The sequence below is a fragment of the Neoarius graeffei genome, chromosome 19 (genome assembly GCF_027579695.1).
Source record: "Neoarius graeffei isolate fNeoGra1 chromosome 19, fNeoGra1.pri, whole genome shotgun sequence".
Lineage (NCBI taxonomy): Eukaryota > Metazoa > Chordata > Actinopteri > Siluriformes > Ariidae > Neoarius > Neoarius graeffei.
In genome coordinates this window covers 33778317-33799254 of record NC_083587.1, presented here as the reverse complement: position 1 = coordinate 33799254, position 20938 = coordinate 33778317, and the positions used below count along the sequence as shown (strand labels likewise).

At 41.5% G+C, this 20938-nt stretch overlaps 1 protein-coding gene across 1 annotated transcript in view; it reads right to left on the bottom strand.

Moving 5' to 3' along the window:
• Nucleotides 1-20938, bottom strand: part of LOC132867604 (polycystin-1-like protein 1) — a 117117-nt gene that overhangs the window by 71590 nt on the left and 24589 nt on the right. Inside the window, exons 6-13 of the mRNA XM_060900587.1 lie at nucleotides 20594-20797; nucleotides 15632-15816; nucleotides 11472-11669; nucleotides 7715-7869; nucleotides 7336-7629; nucleotides 2813-2941; nucleotides 1327-1392; nucleotides 1060-1221 (exon numbers count right to left, since the gene is read on the bottom strand). Of these exons, the coding sequence (XP_060756570.1) occupies nucleotides 1060-1221; nucleotides 1327-1392; nucleotides 2813-2941; nucleotides 7336-7629; nucleotides 7715-7869; nucleotides 11472-11669; nucleotides 15632-15816; nucleotides 20594-20797 (1393 nt within the window). The remainder of the gene's footprint in view (nucleotides 1-1059; nucleotides 1222-1326; nucleotides 1393-2812; nucleotides 2942-7335; nucleotides 7630-7714; nucleotides 7870-11471; nucleotides 11670-15631; nucleotides 15817-20593; nucleotides 20798-20938) is intronic.

Sequence of the window (20938 nt, the reverse complement as noted above, 5' to 3'; positions counted from 1 at the left end):
GAACCTGGATATACCTTTCAGCATTGATGGTGTCTTTCCAGATGTGTAAGCTGCCCATGCCACATGTACTAATGCAACCCCATACCATCAGAGATCCAGGCTTCTGAACTGAGCGCTGATAACAACTTGGGTCGTCCTTCTCCTCTTTAGTCCGAATGACACGGCGTCCCTAATTTCCATAAAGAACTTCAAATTTTGATTCGTCTGACCACAGAACAGTTTTCCACTTTGCCACAGTCCATTTTAAATGAGCCTTGGCCCAGAGAAGACGTCTGCACTTCTGGATCATGTTTAGATACGGCTTCTTCTTTGAACTATAGAGTTTTAGTTGGCAACAGAAGATGGCACGGTGAATTGTGTTCACAGATAATGTTCTCTGGAAATATTCCTGAGCCCATTTTGTGATTTCCAATACAGAAGCATGCCTGTATGTGATGCAGTGCCGTCTAAGGGCCCAAAGATCACGGGCACCCAGTATGGTTTTCCGGCCTTGACCCTTACGCACAGAGATTCTTCCAGGTTCTCTGAATCTTTTGATGATATTATGCACTGTAGATGATGATATGTTCAAACTCTTTGCAATTTTACACTGTCGAACTCCTTTCTGATATTGCTCCACTATTTGTCGGCGCAGAATTAGGGGGATTGGTGATCCTCTTCCCATCTTTACTTCTGAGAGCCGCTGCCACTGCAAGATGCTCTTTTTATACCCAGTCATGTTAATGACCTATTGCCAATTGACCTAATGAGTTGCAATTTGGTCCTCCAGCTGTTCCTTTTTTGTACCTTTAACTTTTCCAGCCTCTTATTGCCCCCGTCCCAACTTTTTTGAGATGTGTTGCTGTCATGAAATTTCAAATGAGCCAATATTTGGCATGAAATTTCAAAATGTCTCACTTTCGACATTTGATATGTTGTCTATGTTCTATTGTGAATACAATATCAGTTTTTGAGATTTGTAAATTATTGCATTCCGTTTTTATTTACAATTTGTACTTTGTCCCAACTTTTTTGAAATCGGGGTTGTAAATGAAAGTATGTGAAAATGGGAAAACTCACCTGTGGAGGTGAAAGATTCAAAGAGTGCAGGCTGGATGAGCTCTCTGTGAAGATCCAGCAGGGTTTTCTCAGACACTACATGGCCGTGGCTCCTAGGACCTACCAGGTTATCACCCTCATATTCACTTGAATGAGAAATCAAGTCATCTAAATTGTGGGGTCCTAAATACACAACCCAATAGATTACAAATTTTTTTTGATAGTCATATTTTCCTATTGCTATTATTATTACTGCTTGTGAATGTCTAAACGAGAGTGCATATCTACCACTTGGTCGGCCTACTGAATCCCCTGAGTCTGCTTCCTCTAGTCCAGAATAAAAGTCCTCATAGTCTGTAGGGAATAGAGAATAATAATAGTCACTTCATGCTCAATTATGAGATTTATTCTATCCACATTCACTGGATATGAGCAGTCGTGCACTCTGATTGGCTACTCTACTACTAGACTATCAGCTCATATACTATGAGTAGAGAAAAACAAAATGGCGGCGCATGTCGCTGAACCAACTCAGGACGAAATAAAAACTCTACTCGAAAACAAAACCCACAAAAATACAAAAAAGCAACAAAATATGGAATAAAAGTATTTGATGGTAACAACATATCTTTTTTATTTTTTAAGAATTATTATTATAGCATTTTTCACAAATTGCTACTGTCGTTTCACCGGTTTGTTTACATTCTAGGCAAAAATGATTTTGTCAGATGTTTTGTATAAACTTTTTATTTATCAAATTTGCAAAAAATAAAAATGCTGTTTCTCAAAATCCAGTGAATGTGCATAGAATAAAATAGTTATTCTTCTCAATCTCGTCATACATGGTTTATAGCCAACTCAGTGCTACGTGCCTCGTCGGCTATCAGCTCATGTACGACTTGATTTCATGGAATAACTTAAATAGATATAAAATACTGTACACATATACAAATTATATCTTCTTTACAATAAAAACACACTTTTTTTTACTAATGCTGTAACATGGGTGTGGTTCTTTGTCATTCTAATATTTTATCTAATACCTAATATTTCTATAACAACAATGTGGACCGAGATGTACATGGAGGATGTTTTCCATGATGAGGCTTTATTTAGCCTTTCTGGAAGGAGTCTCCAGTGTCAGTATTTTGTAAAATTCAGAGGTAAAGATGTTCCTTTAAGTTTTCTAACACAAGAAGCTTTTCAGGACAGATTTCTCAGCAATAACAAACTACAGGGGTTATTTTTATTTTTTTTACTTCAAGGTAGAGCTAAAAGAGGCTGGTAACAGGATGACTGAATGTTTGTAGCTTTTATAAGGGATAACTTGGTTTTTTGTGGATATTCAATAACAGTAAACATAACTATCGATGGTCAAAAAGTATAATGCGTAATTCTTTATTAAATTTTTTTTTTTAATGTTTTGTTGGCAAATCATTATGGTATAAGTTAAATAAAACACTTTGGGAAATGCTGCTGTTGGAAGATAATCAGTTATCACTTCGCCCCATCATTTATTATTTTCTTATAATAACTGTTTTATACCAGACAAAAGTAGTAGTAAAAAAAAGTAGTAGCAGCAATAATAATAATAATAATAATAATAATAATAATAATACACATTGAGGGTTTTTTTAGATAAAATTCTGAGAAATGTATAGCCTTATTTGGTTAATTGATAAAGAAGCAATATGTTATTACTGAAGCAGCAGAAAGTTTCTGTATGTGTTTTTCTACATTAAAGTCCAACTATAACATCCCGCTCTTTTCCCACCTAGATATCCGTGCTCATCAGGATATTCAGCTCCAAAACCCTCTGTGCTGTGGTTTTTATCTGCGCTTGGAACAGGAAGATGGAACGGAGCAAAATCCACCTCATTCACATCACCTGAGCCCCTTTCAGCTGTTAGGATAGAAATATGATTTAGTGATCCTAAGAAGGAAAGCTGAGAGGCTGCACAAATACCTGAGGTTCATAGTCAGTTCTGTTGATTCTTTAAGTAAGATTATCTTACCAGGAATATGATTTAGAAGTTGCAGTAAAAAAAACAAACTATGAAGTGGGGAATAAGAGAAAAGCATGTGCATGTATTATAAGATTAAAATTGTATTGGTGTTCCACGTCGAAATTAATGCCCACTTAACGTTCATTATGAATATATTTTCAAAATCATCCTGCTCTTTTCTGATGTATTTTGAGATCCAGATAGTGTATATTGTAATATTCATTATTTTAAATTTTCATTTCATGTCTATATCCAGCACTACAATACATCTTCATCCAGCTGCTCCCATTAGGGGTCGCCACAGCAGATCATCATGATCCACGTATTTGATTTGGTATAGGTTTTTATACCGGACACCCTTCCTGACACAACCCTCCCCAGTCTATCCGGGCTTAGGACTGACACTAAGTATGCAGTGGCTGGGTATTTTACCTAGTCTGCATGTCTTTGAATTGTGGGGGGAAACAGAGCACCCAGAAGAAACCCACCCAGATATGGGGAGAACATGCAAACTCTACACAGAAAGGCCCCTGTCAGATGTGTGTGGTTCGAACCTGGAACCTTCTTACTGTAAGGCAACAGTGCTAAGCACTGCACCACTGTGCTGCCCCTATAATACATGCATTAGGCAAAAACAAACAAAACAACTCCTAGACTCTTAAAGGTAGACTGACTCTGATTTTTCAAGTTTAGGTCGTAAAAATAATTTTCCCTGACATCCAGTTATTTTTGTTTAGTGGACTGACAGCTACTTTTATTATTATTATTTTTTTTAATAGGACAATTACTTAATTTAGGGTCATGTGGCCCTAAATTCTCCGCTATTTTTTCTTGCTTCACCCTGACCCAAATCAAGATACTACGTCATGCTTGATGTGGTGGGCTTTCCCTGTTCGCACAAGGCATTGTGGGATACAAATTTGAAACAGGAGAGAAAAATGGTGGATGTGAATGTGCGAATGAAATGTGAAAGACCAACTACAGTAACATAAAGTGAGAAGAAAAGATGTTATGTTGCGAAGGAAAGGAAATGCAGGACCAAACTAATAAATATCAGGAGTCAGCGAGCACCTCGGTGTGATCAGCTGTTCGTTTAGCGACAGGATAATGTAACTGTCAGTGCACGGTCAAAGGTAAAGCTGTAGATGGCAGTAATGCAACACTGTGGATGCCGCATGACGGAAAACCCAACAGAAGAAAGAAAAGAAGAAGAAGAAGCAGGTAAACCTGCGCATGCGCATATGGTTTACGGTATACGGTTTACCTCTGCCTGCTTGACTGCATGAAGCGAGCGATTTTATGCACATTATTTGCTCTGGAATCCCCTCAAATTAAATAACTTCCCAGCCACAGAATGGTCTGGGTGTTTTTGTTTTTTTTTTTAGATATTTCAGAAATAAACATATATCACAATGACCAAATTTCACCGGAAACTAAATTTCACCGATCTTATGAAATCGAAAGGCCGTCTAGTTTTAAGTGTACTTTGACTGTCCCTCTGAAGGAACCTTTAAATATTTTATGTGGAGTATTTCCTGACCTAACAATCCTTAAAATCCCTTAAACAACCCCCCCCCCCCCTTTTTTTAAGTACACAGTCATTGGGTATTCTCACTGCAAGCAATAGCCATGTAAACCACAGAAAGCAGGATTTGCTGAATTTGTTAGTCATATAAACAAACAACCAAATAAAATAAGCATTGCTTTCTGCATTTGTTAAAAGGAAGCTAGCAAAAAAAAATCCCATTTTAATTTTTTTTCTTCACGTTTTAGATGAGTCACCAGGAGGGGGTTTATGAACAGAACATCTTGATCTAGAAATAACTGGAATGCCACTTTAAGAAGCAAATAAAGAGGCATTTTGTGCCACACCATAGATCAGTGGTTACAGAGAGACATTTTATAACATAAATCAATGGCTATATATATTTTTTATATTGCCATAGTTTCCTCATCTCATCTCATTATCTCTAGCCGCTTTATCCTTCTACAGGCAAGCTGGAGCCTATCCCAGCTGACTACGGGCGAGAGGCGGGGTACACCCTGGACAAGTCGCCAGGTCATCACAGGGCTGACACATAGACACAGACAACCATTCACACTCACATTCACACCTACGGTCAATTTAGAGTCACCAGTTAACCTAACCTGCATGTCTTTGGACTGTGGGGGAAACCGGAGCACCCGGAGGAAACCCACGTGGACACGGGGAGAACATGCAAACTCCACACAGAAAGGCCCTCGCCGGCCCCGGGGCTCGAACCCAGGACCTTCTTGCTGTGAGGCGACAGCGCTAACCACTACACCACCGTGCCGCCCCATAGTTTCCTTTTAAGTCCATATAAAACCAAATACATTTGACCTTTTGTGACATCCGCCCAGTCCAGTTCACGGTCACACCTCCAGAGGGCACCCTTCTCCAAATTCTGTTGTCACATTTTTATTTCCTGTTCAGACTACAGTATGTAAGGCAAATTATTCTATCCACATTCACTGGATATGAGCAATTGCATATTCTGATTGACGACTCTACTACTAGGCTATCAGCTCATATACCCTGAGTAGAGAAAAACAAAATGGCGGAGCGTGTTGCTGAACCAACTGAGGACGAAATAAAAACTACTCGAAAACAAAACCCCAAAAGATACAAAAAAGAAAAGCAAGAAAATATGGAATAAAAAGTATTTCATGGTAAGAATGTATCTGTTTTATTTTTCAATTATTATTATTATTATTATTATTATTATTATAGCATTTTTCACAAATTGCTACTGTCATTTCGCCGGTTTGTTTACATTCTAAGCAGAAATGATTGTCAGGTGTTTTGTATAAAGTTTTTATTTATTGAATTTGCAAAAAATAAAAATGCTGTTTCTCAAAATCCAGTGAATGTGGACAGAATAAAACAGTTATTCCACTCAGTCTCATCGTACATTGCATATAGACGCAGTGCTACGTGCCTCGTTGGCTATCAGCTCATGTACGACTCAATTTCGTGGAATAACTGTTAATTGTTACCATTGTCATTGCGAAGTCTTGCAATTTGTTTGCATTTCAGCAAGTTCTGAGCTGTTCTTTATTTTCCCTCTCGTGTAAACCCTTGCCTTGCCTTGGTTCCTTGACTACCCTTTGGATTTGCATTCTGATTCAATAAATATTGATTCAAGAAATTACTTCATGTAGTATAATGGTATCTTGACATGTTTTATGGGGCGGCACGGTGGTGTAGTGGTTAGCGCTGTCACCTCACAGCAAGAAGGTCCTGGGTTTGAGCACCGTGGCCGGCGAGGTCCTTTCTGTGTGGAGTTTGCATGTTCTCCCCGTGTCCACATGGGTTTCCTCCGGGTGCTCCGGTTTCCCCCACAGTCCAAAGACATGCAGGTTAGGTTAACTGGTGACTCTAAATTGACCGTAGGTGTGAATGTGAGTGTGAATGGTTGTCTGTGTCTATGTGTCAGCCCTGTGATGACCTGGCGACTTGTCCAGGGTGTACCCCGCCTTTCACCCGTAGTCAGCTGGGATAGGCTCCAGCTTGCCTGCGACCCTGTAGAAGGATAAAGCGGCTACAGATAATGGATGGATGGACATGTTTTATGGAAATATGACAGTTGGATGCTTTGCATAGTCATTCATATCGACAGCTATGAATTAAATATTGCTTTAATATGTAGTCCTAGGCGGCACGGTGGTGTAGTGGTTAGCGCTGTCGCCTCACAGCAAGAAGGTCCTGGGTTCGAGCCCCGGGGCCGGCGAGGGCCTTTCTGTGTGGAGTTTGCATGTTCTCCCCGTGTCCGCGTGGGTTTCCTCCGGGTGCTCCGGTTTCCCCCACAGTCCAAAGACATGCAGGTTAGGTTAACTGGTGACTCTAAATTGACCGTAGGTGTGAATGTGAGTGTGAATGGTTGTCTGTGTCTATGTGTCAGCCCTGTGATGACCTGGCGACTTGTCCAGGGTGTACCCCGCCTTTCGCCCGTAGTCAGCTGGGATAGGCTCCAGCTTGCCTGCAACCCTGTAGAAGGATAAAGCGGCTAGAGATAATGAGATGAGATGAGAATGTAGTCCTAACTGAAAATGGGAACAATTTAAACATTACAATACAGGCATTTAGTAGACACTCTTATCCAAAGCGACATACAACATATCCAGAGAAGCCTTGGGATGTAGTTGGGAGTTAGGTGCCTTGCTCAAGGGCACTTCAGCCATTCCTGCTGGTCCAGGGAATCAAACCAGTGACCTTTTGGTCCCAAAGCTGCTTCTTGAACCATTAGGCCATGGCTTCCCCCATACAGACCTATTCTCAAAACTAAGATCTCAGTTTGCACTTTATAACTGTACAGCCTCATTCCTGATGTCCTGTCTGTCTCAGAGAGCAGGTCTAAAAGGGATGGATTCTGGTGCGCCATTGAACGCCCCCATCTGGGCCAACTGACAGCACTGTCCTGTGTGATCTTAATTTCATTACCGCTGGATGTTTCTTTCTGATTTAGGATGGACGGTGATGCAGAAGTGGCAGGCTGTTGAAAGAAAGGTGTGTCCTCCTCCAGTTTAGAAGGTAAACTTATGTCCAAACTGCCGCAGAAAGGCACTGGAGAGAGGGAAAAATTAAAAGAGAAAGTAATATAAGTGCCATGCAGTTACACCAAAGATCAGTAGATTTAAAATATTCTTACCATCTGGTGTGTTTTTGCTAGATGCGTTTACTAAATACAGCTTCCAGGAGTAGGTGACCTTTATAGGACAGCTTTCACATGCAGCAGTTACAGAGAATTTCTCATTCCAGTTGACTGAATTTCCTCGGCACTCTTTACAAGATACATGAATGATGCTGCAGAAATATTAGAAGTCAGAGCAAGTTTTTTTTTCTCTTTGAATTAACAGTAACTCTAATATGTATCGTTGTAATCCTTTCTCCTCAGTAGATTAGATTTGTTCATGAATTGCTTTATTTTCATTCATTTCTATAATGAATCATGAAAACGACATTATATCAAGTTCACTTCCCTGAAATATTCACCACACTGTCTGTACTTAATGCCATATCTATTGGACTTAATATTGTCTGCATTTAATTTTAATTTTCTGCTCTGTCCAGAGTTGGCTCGAGCCTTTTCAGGGCCTTAAGACAAACTATTTGAATAATTTTATTCTCTGTTTTGGAAACAATAGCAGCCGTGACATAAATTAATTCCAGACACTCTTTTTTTTCCTAAGCAAACTTTATCAACAACATCTGTAACTGCCCTGAACCCCTGATGTCTGTGCAACCCTAAGCAAGTTATTATACTGCTTATTAGGTCAATAAGTCAATTTTAGGTTATAAGCTTGGCAATCTTCTAAATATACAGAACTATGCAAAAGTCTTAGGCACATGTAAAGAAATGCTGTAGACCAAAAATGGCTTAAAAATCCATCCATCCACTATTTGTAGCTGCTTATCCTGTTCTACAGGGTCATAGGCAAGCTGGAGCCTATCCCAGCTGACTATGGGCGAGAGGCGGGGTACACCCTGGACAAGTCGCCAGATCATCGCAGGGCTGATACGGAGACAAACAACCATTCACACTCACATTCACACCTACGGTCAATTTAGAGCCACCAATTAGCCTAACCTGCATGTCTTTGGACTGTGGGGGAAACCGGAGCACCCAGAGGAAACCCACGCAGATACGGGGAGAACATGCAAACTCCACACAGAAAGGCCCTCGTCAGCCACTAGGCTCAAACCCAGGACCATCTTGCTGTGAGGCGACAGCGCTAACCACTACACCACCGTGCCACCCTGGCTTAAAAATAATGAAATGAAATGTTTTGACATTTTTAAAAAATGCTATAACCAGCAGTAAGCCATAATAAATGAAGCAAATTCAATATTTGGTGTGAGACGACCCTTTGCTTGAAAAAAAAAATAGTAGTCTCAGGTACAGTGAGTGCAGTTTGATAAGGAAATGAGCTGTAGGTTTTACTGAGCATCTTAAGCTGGGCATACACTGTGCGATTTTTTTCAATCGCAGTATTCAGCTGCTGCTCACACTGTACGAGTGAATCGCAGGGGTAAACAGAACGCAGCTTACGATTCCTGTTCTCACACTATACGATCCGATGCTCGGATGCGATCTGACTGCTCACACTGTACTTCCATACACGACTCGTTGGATTCTTGTATCCGGAACTGCAACGTGAAAAAGAAGAAGAGGAGGAGACCGGAAGTCTCTGTTTTCTCTTCCGTATCTGTGTTCACGCATGTGTAGTGTGACAGGTTGAGGTAAATCGGCTCGTGACACTGCTTCAACAGTGCGATAGCCTCACGATGGGCGACCAGGATTTCAAACAGGTTTGATTTTCATCCGCTCGATTGGGAGGAGGTCGTGAGGTGTTAATCGCTTGTCGTTACCCCATGCATAGGCGCCGCCAGGGGGGAAAGGTTAGAACAATTCTAGGGGCCCAGCACTGCCATGGGGCCCTTTAAGGGGCTGATAATATGCTTTTAATGATTTTAATAAGACTTTTGAAATAACAACAATGCAATATTCCATCTGGTAAAATGAGCTAATTGAACAAGGTTGTCTATTTCTTGAGTTCTTCAACATATTGTCATTTAACCCTCCCCCCTTTTGCGAAATGGTACGGTCCAGTTCTGGTAGAAGCGCGATGCGTTAAATCTGTGTGCTGATCAGTGCAACGCTACTTGCTGCTGTGTCGCGGTGCAGCAGCCAGCCAGCCAGCAGTGGAGTGCGTACAGTCTATGATCGCTAAATATGAAGAGTGGCTGTCAAAAACGTAAAGAAAGGCAGCTGAAAGCTGAGAGGGACCGGAGAGGCAGGCAACTGGTCACTCAGTTTTTCCCAAAGAAAGGTAGCTATCGCTCACATGTGTGTTCAAAATATTAGCGAATGGTAAATGAACAGTATGAACGTGGTTGGATTAGCCTATCAAGAGAACACTTTTACAGTTTGTACAGTGACATTTTTTCCATTTTAATAACTGAACTGACTTGTGTGATAAACAAGATGAAATATTACGTTATGCTGGTGCTAATAACTAGTGCTAATAACCAGTTTCATAACTAATGGGGTGCCCTAAATATGCACAGATTCAGCCTCAGGGGGACCTCCGCCCTACCAAACCACTGAACCCCCCTTTGGAGAAGGAGGTAAGCAGCAATACAACCCATAAATGCTTTAGGATTGAAGCTTTTAATGAGCGAGCGCCATATACAGTTTGCTAGAGTAAAGTGTTGCTAATAACGGACACCAGTCAGTGTTTGACATGGTTACATGTGTGGAATGTTCACACGTTCTAAACCATTGGTTTCAAATTGAGGAGCTGGAGAAAGCGCAGCACACATAAAAGAGGGATAGAGGTTACAACATATGAAGAAATACGTACGTAATTGATCAAACATATTCCCTTTTTGCAGAACAGCACACACAGCTTTCTACCTAACACATAACAATCCATGGGATTTCCATAGGTATTTTGATGCTGGGTAGAAAACTTTTTCTATGATTTATTAGCAGTCACATCACACATTTCACTACCAATTGTCCTAGCACAAGAAGGCATGTGGCAAAATCTTGAATTTTCATTTGTGATTGTAAATGCACCAGAATTAGTCACTGACCAGTTTTCATCTAGTCCCTGGTAGGGTAATACATAAAATGTAATAACAAAGTCACAAACTCAAGGTCCATGGGCTATCAAAAGTCAAATAATGACAATAGTGCAATTGTGACGAGGGTGGGCAAAGTTGGGGGGCCCAAAATTCTAATCTTTCATGGGGCCCAAAATTTCTGGCAGCGCCCCTAACCCATGTATACTACACGATCCGAGACGCACAATTGAGCCAAAACTCGGCCCGATCTCCAAACTAGTCGCACGAGTGAAAATCGTGTCAAAATCGGGCCAAAAATCGCACAGTGTATGCCCAGCATTACAGAACCAGCCACAGTTCTTCTGGACACTGACGGTCACGCTCGGTTCTTCATTTTGCACCAAAACCCAGCAGCCTTCATTATGTTTTCTTTTTTAATCTGAAAAGTGGGCTCTTATGTAATATGTTGCTCAGATACAACCTTTTCTTCTATCACATTTTGTGCTGGAAAACGAACATTTGGACTCTAAAATGTTTTTGTACTGACTTGATAATGTAGAAGTTATAAAATAGAAATCTACAACAAAGTTTGTATGAAAAAATAGGGTGCCTAAGACGTTTGCACAGTACTATATAACTTTGCCTACCCCTTGAGCTCCCAGGTTTTGTCAGTACAGCCAGAGATATGTTCCTCACTTGTTTTTAAGCAAGTCAACAACTGTATAGAGCAGATTCTGACTTTGTATTGTTCACTTTTGTACAGTACATGCACAATATTATGCTGAATTAAACAGAGAGGAAACGTGCAGGTTTTAATGCTATATATGCCTGTGCACCTGGTTGGTTTGGATCTCACAGTGATGAACATCTCAGATGAAGAGGACCGGTCTCCACTTTGTACAGCAAGCGTCAACTTGAACAGATGACTGTTAACATTCAGTGCGCTTGCAGGAAACACCAGCAACGCAGAGGAAGTGGGAACATGCTCGGAGAAACAGGAGGTCTCAGCCGCGTTTACTGGCCTGCATTTCCACCTGTAACTTTGAGAAGTCATGATAGCTGATGAAAGGTCAACAACTGAGTTTCTTTTTTATTTTCTTGTTCAGTTTATTCTTTTTTAGAAGAAATCTATGTACAGTATTAGCATATACATTAAAAATTAATAATAATAATAATAATAATAATAATAGTTATGCTATTTTTCAATTCCAAAATGAATTTTTATCCAATGGGTCTTTAGTTATGCTTGGTGGTGCCACAGAGGAAAAAATTGACATAAAAGACACCATTATAGGCAAGGACTGTGGTGGTAGAAAAAATCATTATTGAATGTATTGTGGCAGCAATAAAAATGGTTCTTTAGGAAGTCTTTAAGATATCGCCCTAAAGAACCTTTTGTAGCATCTTTAGTGTAAATGGAGTCTCAAAAATCAGAACATTAAAACAACCAAAAATATAGTTTTGGTTACTGGTTTTATCTATATATTGGTTTGGTTTGGTTACTGGCAGTGTTGTAGTCGAGTCACTAAACCTCGAGTTCCAGTCCAGTCTCGAGTCCCCAGTGTTCAAGTCTGAGTCAAGTCCAAGTCTCATCTCATCTCATTATCTCTAGCTGCTTTATCCTGTTCTACAGGGTCGCAGGCAAGCTGGAGCCTATCCCAGCTGACTACGGGCGAAAGGCGGGGTACACCCTGGACAAGTCGCCAGGTCATCACAGGGCTGACACATAGACACAGACAACCATTCACACTCACATTCACACCTACGGTCAATTTAGGCTACATCCACACGACAACGGCAACGAGATTTTATTTTAAAAAATATTGCGTTCATATGGGCAAAGGATCAGTAAAATATCAGGTACATATGGCAACACAACGCTTGCTGAAAACGATGCAATACACATGCCACACCTCTACGTGCGCTGTAAGACGGTCCCATCGGAGACACCAGAACAATAGAAGAAGTAGGATGCATACGCATAAACCCCTTCTTCTACCTGGCGTGAAGCACTCACAGGAACACACAACAACAAGAAGATGATGGCTGTGACTACGCGAGGAAATCGTGCCTTCTGTGTGTACAAATTAGTTTTATTAGTGTGCATAGTTTTATATAACTTAATTTTCTTATTGTGTGTGAACATTTTGAAAAGCATTTTTATATAATTTATATAACTTTTTATATTGTGTGTGAACATTTTGAAAAGCAGTCTTATCCAATAAAAAAAAGAAATTCAAGAAATGGTTCAGTTACTTGTTTATTTAAAAGAAAAGCTGTATACAAAAGTGAATGCAATGCAGTGGTTCATACAAAACAGCGAGAGTGCTACTTGTTCTAGTCATGTGGTTGTGACGTCATCATAAACAAATCCGTTCTACTCATCCAGACGACTTCGCAACGGCGCTGTTGCCAGATTTTTCCACTCTGGAACCCGTTCTCAAAAAATATCGTTTTGGGGCACCCAAAACGCCGGTGCCGTGTGGACGCCAGGCCGAAATGATAAACAATTTTATCAGATTCACTTGAATCCGTTGCCATGTGGACAGCCTCTTAGAGTCACCAGTTAACCTAGCCTGCATGTCTTTGGACTGTGGGGGAAACTAGAGCAAACCCACGCAGAACATGCAAACTCCACACAGAAAGGCCCTCACTGGCCACAGGGCTCGAACCCAGGACCTTCTTGCTGTGAGGTGACAGCGCTAACCACTATACCATCATGCCACCCCAAGTCCAAGTTATTAAAGAAAATTTCAAGTTGAGTCTAAGGCCCTGTCCACACGCCAACAGATTCAGGTGACTCCGATACAATTGCTTATCGTTTAGGCCTGGCGTCCACACGGCACCGGTGTTTTGGGTGCCCAAAACGCAATCTTTTTGAGAACGGGTTCCAGAGTGGAAAGATCTGGCAACGTTGCCGTTGCGAAGTCATCTGGATGAGTAGAAGGATTTGTTTACGATGACGTCACAACCACATGACTGTGAGTGCTTCACGCCGGGTAGAAGTGTAACTAACTCGATGCGAGTTGTCAACAAATCCTATAACTTGGTTCATGAAACGCGCTTACAAAATATTTTCACTGTGAATATTTATTGTGTAATGGTGCAAAGTGAGAGAGAGAGAGAGAGAGAGAGAGAGAGAGAGAGAGAGAGAAAATAGCCCTTAGGGCAGAGTCAATCCCGCCAGCAAAAATAGGGAAAAAAAGGAGCGATCTCACCTCTTCAGATGTTGGTTTAAGTCCTACAATACATTCCTCAAAAAGGGCGTAGAACAACAAATTAATCCATCAACGTGGAGCATTCAATTTATTCCGGACCATTAAAGACGCCGCCTTCCGCGTAGAATCATACGTCATCCTCGCCGCCATATTGGATGGGTCAAAGCAGAGAATAAAGATGCCTCATTCATGTGCTGCGTTTAACTGTACCAACAGGTTTACCGTCCAAACGAGATCACATGGGATTACCTTTCACAGGTGAGACTGGAAAAATACTTTTCATTGTATTTGGTCATTATAATGTAATTTTACGAACAGATTTTCCTGACTTTGTGGCTAATATGAAGTCTCGCGCATAATAGTTTATGCGCATGCGTCTTTACTTCTTCTATTGTTCTGGTGTCTCCGAAGGGACTGTCTTACAGCGCCCCTAGAGGTGTGGCATGTGTATTGCATCGTTTTCAGCAAGCGTTGCGTTGCCATATGGACCTGATATTTTACTGATCATTGCCCATTTGGATGGGATATATTTTTAAATAACATCTCGTTGCCGTTGTCGTGTGGATGTAGCCTAAGTCAAGTCCGAGAACAAGACTCCAACTGCACCGTTTGACAGTGGCTGTTGCTGCCTTTATGTGAAAGCGTCTCTGCTGCTGTGTTGGACTAACGTTACTGCTCGACTGCACCATTTTAGTTAATAGGCTACAGATAAAAAGCTTGTTCATCGCTCAGCAAGCCCTGCCCACTATCAACAGGGTAAATAACATGAGAGAGGGTTAACACTAGCTAGTTCATCGGTCAGCAAGCAAGCCCTGCTATCAACAGACCAATGAACATAGTGTGTCACTTCCTTCTCTGAGTGGAGTCTTGCCAAATGATGATTGAAGTTCGAGGTTGTCCCCGTCGTCTCCTCGATAGTTCTTCTACATATGGAACACACAGCAGTGCATTTTTTCCCACTGCACGAGAAGTCTGTATAAGCAAAGCAGACAATCCTAGGGGCTTCTCTCCAGGCATTTTAGCGCCATTAACATTAGTTTGTTCCTGAACATGACGTATGAACAGGTGAATGTGCATTCTCTTGCATGAAATTAGTATAAAAATTAATGTAGATATAAATATATTATGCCAAATTATTATGGCATGTTACAAAAAGTAAAGAAAAAAAATCAGAGTCCTCGTCTCCAATTTACAAGTCCAAATGCAGTTAATACACGAGTCCAAGTCATCAGTGCTCAAGTGCAAGTCAAGTCACGAATCCTTAAAATTAGGGCACGAGTTGGACTCAAGTTCGAGTCCTGGACTCGAGTACTACAAGCCTGGTTACTGGTGTTCATGGTAGCACCCATTTTCTTCAAACCATTATACCATATATTTCACATCTAAAGAATTTTTCAGATTTTTTTTTTTTACATGACTGCTTTTTTCCTTCAAAGGTCTTGTAAAAGTTGCTTGGCAGGACAATGTGCATATTAAAATGTATATATATATATATATATATATATATATATATATATATATATATATATATATATATATATATATATATAGTTACTTTTATATATGGTTACTTTAAAACACATCATCTTCCATTAATTGGAGTTTTGTTGAATCGTAAATATATTTCAATGGAAGTCAATAGATTTTCTATGCATTATTGACATAATAGCTGTGAAATAAACACCATCTACATGACAAGGAACAAGAATAAGTTAAGATAAATGGACCTATTTACTACACATATACAAACATTCCTATTCGCATTCATTGGTGCTTACCTCATAATGTTATTGGGGAAATCTGGGTCATATGACCTACGTCCATCCACAGTGATGTTTGAGTTGCTGTTGTGACGGTTGATAAACACATTTGTGCCTCCACTGATGATGCTCACAGGTGTGCTAGGCATCACTTCGATCAGAACTGAGTACATGCTGTAAACTATGCTGCCTACAACCTGCACCTTTGGGGTGATAAAAGTACTGGTTAAAGTTTAATACTGACTTAATGTTACAACATTTATAATTATAATTGTGAATTAATTAATGATAGACCAACCTTTAATTCATAATACTGTACAACAATCCAGTATTTTGCTTTTTATAGTGCATTGTGCTATCCCCTTACAATTTCATGGTATTTTACATACCTCTTCCCCACCATGCTGGTTAACTATCCAATTAGCTATAGATGCACTATTGTTACAGAACAGCCAAAGGCCAAATTGGGAAAATGTGACCCGGTGTGTGTGTGTGTGTGTGAGCCTCAGCCTGACTCAGCACCCAAAGAGCAAACATCTGTCCAGCAACATCAGGAAATTGTTAACTGACATTTCTCACTGCCACTGCACACATGTACCATACTGTAATGCACAACCCCAATTCCAAAAAAGTTGGGACGCTGTGAATAAAAGCAGAATATAACAAGTTGCAAATCATGTAAACCCTATATCTTTAATGGAAAATAGTACAAATATCAAATGATGAAACAGAAATTTTATTGCTTTTTGAAAAATATATGGTTCATTATATAAATAATGAGTTGAATGACTTCTTCAATCGGTTCAACCAGCCCACGTCCCCCCCACCCTCTCCCTCACTGCAGCCATCTCTCCTTCTTCCCTCAACACACCTCCCCCCAGTCATCACAGCAGCCCCCTCTTCCCCCTCCTCCCCCACCTCAACACAGACTCCTCCATGCATTACTGCAGACCAGGTCAGAGGTCAACTGAGGAAGCTTCACCCCAGGAAAGCAGCAGGCCCGGACAAGGTGTGTCCACGACTACTGAAGACCTGCGCTGCTGAACTGGGTGAACCACTCCAACGCATCTTCAACCTCAGCCTGCAGCTGGGGAGAGTGCCAGCCCTCTGGAAGACATCATGTATCGTTCCAGTTCCCAAAAAGAATCGGCCCAGCAAGCTGAACGACTTCCGACCAGTGGCACTCACTTCACATCTGATGAAGATGTTGGAGCGGCTCTTCCTCAGCCTCCTCAGACCCCAAGTACAACATGCCCAGGACTGTCTGCAGTTTGCGTACCGGGCAGGTGTTGGTGTGGAAGACCCCATCCTCTACCTGCTACACCGAGCCCGCTCGCATCTGGATAAGGGAAATGGCACAGTGAGGATCCTCTTCTTGGACTTCGAGTGCCTTCAACACCATCCAGCCCCTACTGCTTCAGGACAAACTGAACAGGATGCGAGTGGACCCCTGCCTGGTCACCTGGATCTCTAACTACCTCACTGACAGGCTGCAGTACGTCAGGCTGAAGGACATCACGTCTGACACTGTAATTAGCAGCACTGGAGCACCCCAGGGCACGGTGCTGGCCCCTCTTCTCTTCACACTGTACACTGCGGACTTCTGCTACAACTCAGAGCTGTGTCACATTCAGAAGTTTGCCGATGGCACAGCCATCATTGGGCGTATCAGTGACGACAGAGAGGAGGAGAATAGGAGCCTGATGAGGGACTTTGCTGTGTGGTGCAACAGGAACCATCTGCAGTTCAACACCTCGAAGACCAAGGTGCTGGTCATTGACTTTGGGAGGTCCAGACCAAGGTCACAACCAGTTCTGATCGAGGGAGTCGAGGTGAAGGCTGTGGATTTCTACAAGTACCTCGGGCTGTGGCTGGACAGCCCGCTGGACTGGACTTGCAACACCAATCACTTATACAGGAAGGGACAGAGCAGGCTATACTTCCTTAGGAGGCTGCGGTCCTTTAACATCTGCAAGAAACTCCTGTGGATGTTCTATCAGTCTGTGGTCGCCAGTGTCCTGTTTTACACCATGGTGTGCTGGGGGGGCAGCACATCCAAGAAGGACACATCCAGGCTGGACAAACTGATCAGGCAGGCCGGCTCTGTGGTCGGCATGAAGCTGGACTCTCTGGTGACGGTGGCAGAGAAGAGGTCTATGGACAAACTATTGAACATCATGGATGATGCCAGTCACCCTCTACACACCGTCATCAGCAACGAGAGGAGCCTGTTCAGTGACAGAATGCTCCTTCCCAAGTGCAGGATGAACAGACTCAAAAACTCCTTTGTCCCTCATGCCATCAGACTGTACAACTCCTCTCTGGAGGGGAGGAGGGGTAACAGGAGGACAGAGGACGGGAAGGAGCAGTAGCCTAGCCTAACAATAACCAATACCAGGCAATGCGCAATATAATGTGCAATATAAAGTGCAATATCTTTCCTGCTCCCCCCCACACTTACCCTAACCCCACTTCTCCCCCCTTCCCCCCTCCCCCTTCCTCTCTTCCCCATATCTTATTCTTTTATATTTGTATATGTAAATACTTAATTTATCTAGAAGTTTTCTGTATTTCTTTTCTCTGTTTATCTGTAATGATGCTGCTGGAATCTTAATTTCCCTGAGGGAACCCTCCCAAAGGGATCAATAAAGTTTTATCTAATCTAATCTAATCTAATCTAATCTAATCTAATCTAATCTAATCTAATCTGTTCATTTTGAATTTGATGTCAGCAACACATTTCAGAAAAGTTGGGACAGGGGCAACAAAAGACTGAAAAAGTTGTATAATGCTAAAAAAAACCAAAAAAACAAACAAACCTAATTTGGTTAATTGGCAACAGGTCAGTCACATGATTGGGTATAAAAAGAACATCCGAGAGAGGCAGAGTCTCTCAGAAGTAAAGATGGGGAGGGGTTCACCGCTCTATGAAAGACTATGTGGGCAAACAGTGCAACAATTTAAGAATAATGTTCCTCAATGTAAAACTGCAAAGAATTTGGGGATCACATCATCTATAGTACATAATGTCATTAAAGGATTCAGAGAATCTGGAGAAATCTCTGTATGTAAGAGACAAGGCTGAAAACTGACATTGGATGCCTGTGATCTTCAGGTCCTCAGGCGACACTGCATTAAAAGCAGACACATGTCTGTGGTGGAAATCACAGTATGGGCTCAGGAACACTTCAGAAAACCATCTCATCTCATCTCATCTCATTATCTCTAGCCGCTTTATCCTGTTCTACAGGGTCGCAGGCAAGCTGGAGCCTATCCCAGCTGGCTACGGGCGAAAGGCGGGGTACACCCTGGACAAGTCGCCAGGTCATCACAGGGCCGACACATAGACACAGACAACCATTCACACTCACATTCACACCTACGGTCAATTTAGAGTCACCAGTTAATCTAACCTGCATGTCTTTGGACTGTGGGGGAAACCGGAGCACCCGGAGGAAACCCACGCGGACACGGGGAGAACATGCAAACTCCACACAGAAAGGCCCTTGCCGGCCACGGGGCTCGAACCCGGACCTTCTTGCTGTGAGGCGACAGCGCTAACCACTACACCACCGTGCCGCCCTTCAGAAAACCATCGTCTGTGAAAACAGTTAATTACTGCATGCACAAATGCAAGTTAAAACCAGATATAAACAATATCCAGAAACACCGCCACCTTCTCTGGGCCTGAGCTCTTTTACAATGGACTGAGGAGAAGTGGAAAACTGTCCCAAGGTCTGATGGATCAAAAATAGAAATTCTTTTTAGAAATCATGGACCCCACATTCTCCAGGCGAAAGAGGAGAGGGACCATCCGGCTTGTTATCAGTGCACAGTCCAAAAGCCAGCATCTCTGACGGTATGAGGGGGCATTAGTGCGCATGACATGGGTAGCTTGTACATCTGGGAAGGCATCACTAATGCTGAATGATATATACATGTTTCAGAGCAAAATGCTGCCATCCAGATAAAATCCTTTTCAAGGAAAGCCTTCCTTCTTTTAGCAAGACAATGCCAAACTGCTTTCTGCACATATTAAAACTGCAAGGTTCTGTAGTAAGAGTCTGGGTGCTAAACTGGCCTGCTTGCAGTCCAGACCTGTCTCCCATTTAAAACATTTGGCACATTATGAAGCGCAAAATACAACAGTGTTTAAGCAACTGAAATTGAGGAAAGAATGGGACAACATTTCTCTTTCAAAACTACAGCAATTGGGCTCCTCAGTTTCCAAACATTTACAGTGTTGTTAAAAGTAGAGGTGATGCAACACAGTGGCAAACATGCCACTGTCCCAATTTTTTTAAAATGTGTTGCTGACATCAAATTCAAAATGAACATATATTTTTCAAAAAACAATTAAATTTCTCAGTTTGAACATTTGACATGTTGTCTTTCTACTATTTTCAATGAAATATACAGTAGGGTTTCCATGATTTGCAAATGATCACATTCTGTTTTTATTTACATTTTACAGTGTCCCAACTTTTTTGGAATTGGGTTTGTAAGTAATGTTGGCATACAGCTAGCTGGCTAGTAACTGCTAGTAAACTAGCTTGCATTTATCACAAGTTGACCCATGTGGGATTTGAGTAGCACAAATATTTTTAGTTATTTATATAACAGTTGGCAAACCTTTAAAAAACACATTTGTTCATTACTAGCATTATATTCAGCTAGCTAGCTTGGCAGATAAGCATATATGTTGTGGTGCTAAAATTTTCTGGTTCCCAAAATACTGTGCTCATGTAGGATAGTGACAGGTTCAGGCCATTGTGAAAGATTGTGAAATTGCAAACTAAGATCATAAGTAATGTTTGTATCCTGTTTAAAAAATACCAGCTCACCCCGTTTTTAAAATCTCACACTACATTTTAAAATAATAAAATGAATACCTGCATAACGTTACATTAACAGTGAACTCAAATTTAGCTGTACCTGATGTCCATTAAAGAATTTTACCGGCAGTAATATTAACTTTACCTTAGCTACTGCTCTATACGTGCCATAATGAAGGAGGTACGCTGGAAGCCCCAGATGTTGCTGGTTTGTTTGGATGCCTGTGGTTGACAGCTGGAGTCCAGTCAGGCCATAGAGAGTCCAGCTGTAGTGGAGACCTTTGGAGATGTCGCACTGGATCTGCTCTTCATACGTCACACCAAGATACACAGGCTGGTAACGCCACACCTAATACATGAAATAGGACACATACTAAAGTCTGAGTCCTCTATCAGAAATATATTTATTTCAGTAGATATTAAACTTTTATTAGATTTTTTTATGATGTTGATATATGATACAGGAATCCTGATTCAAAAAAATCAACAA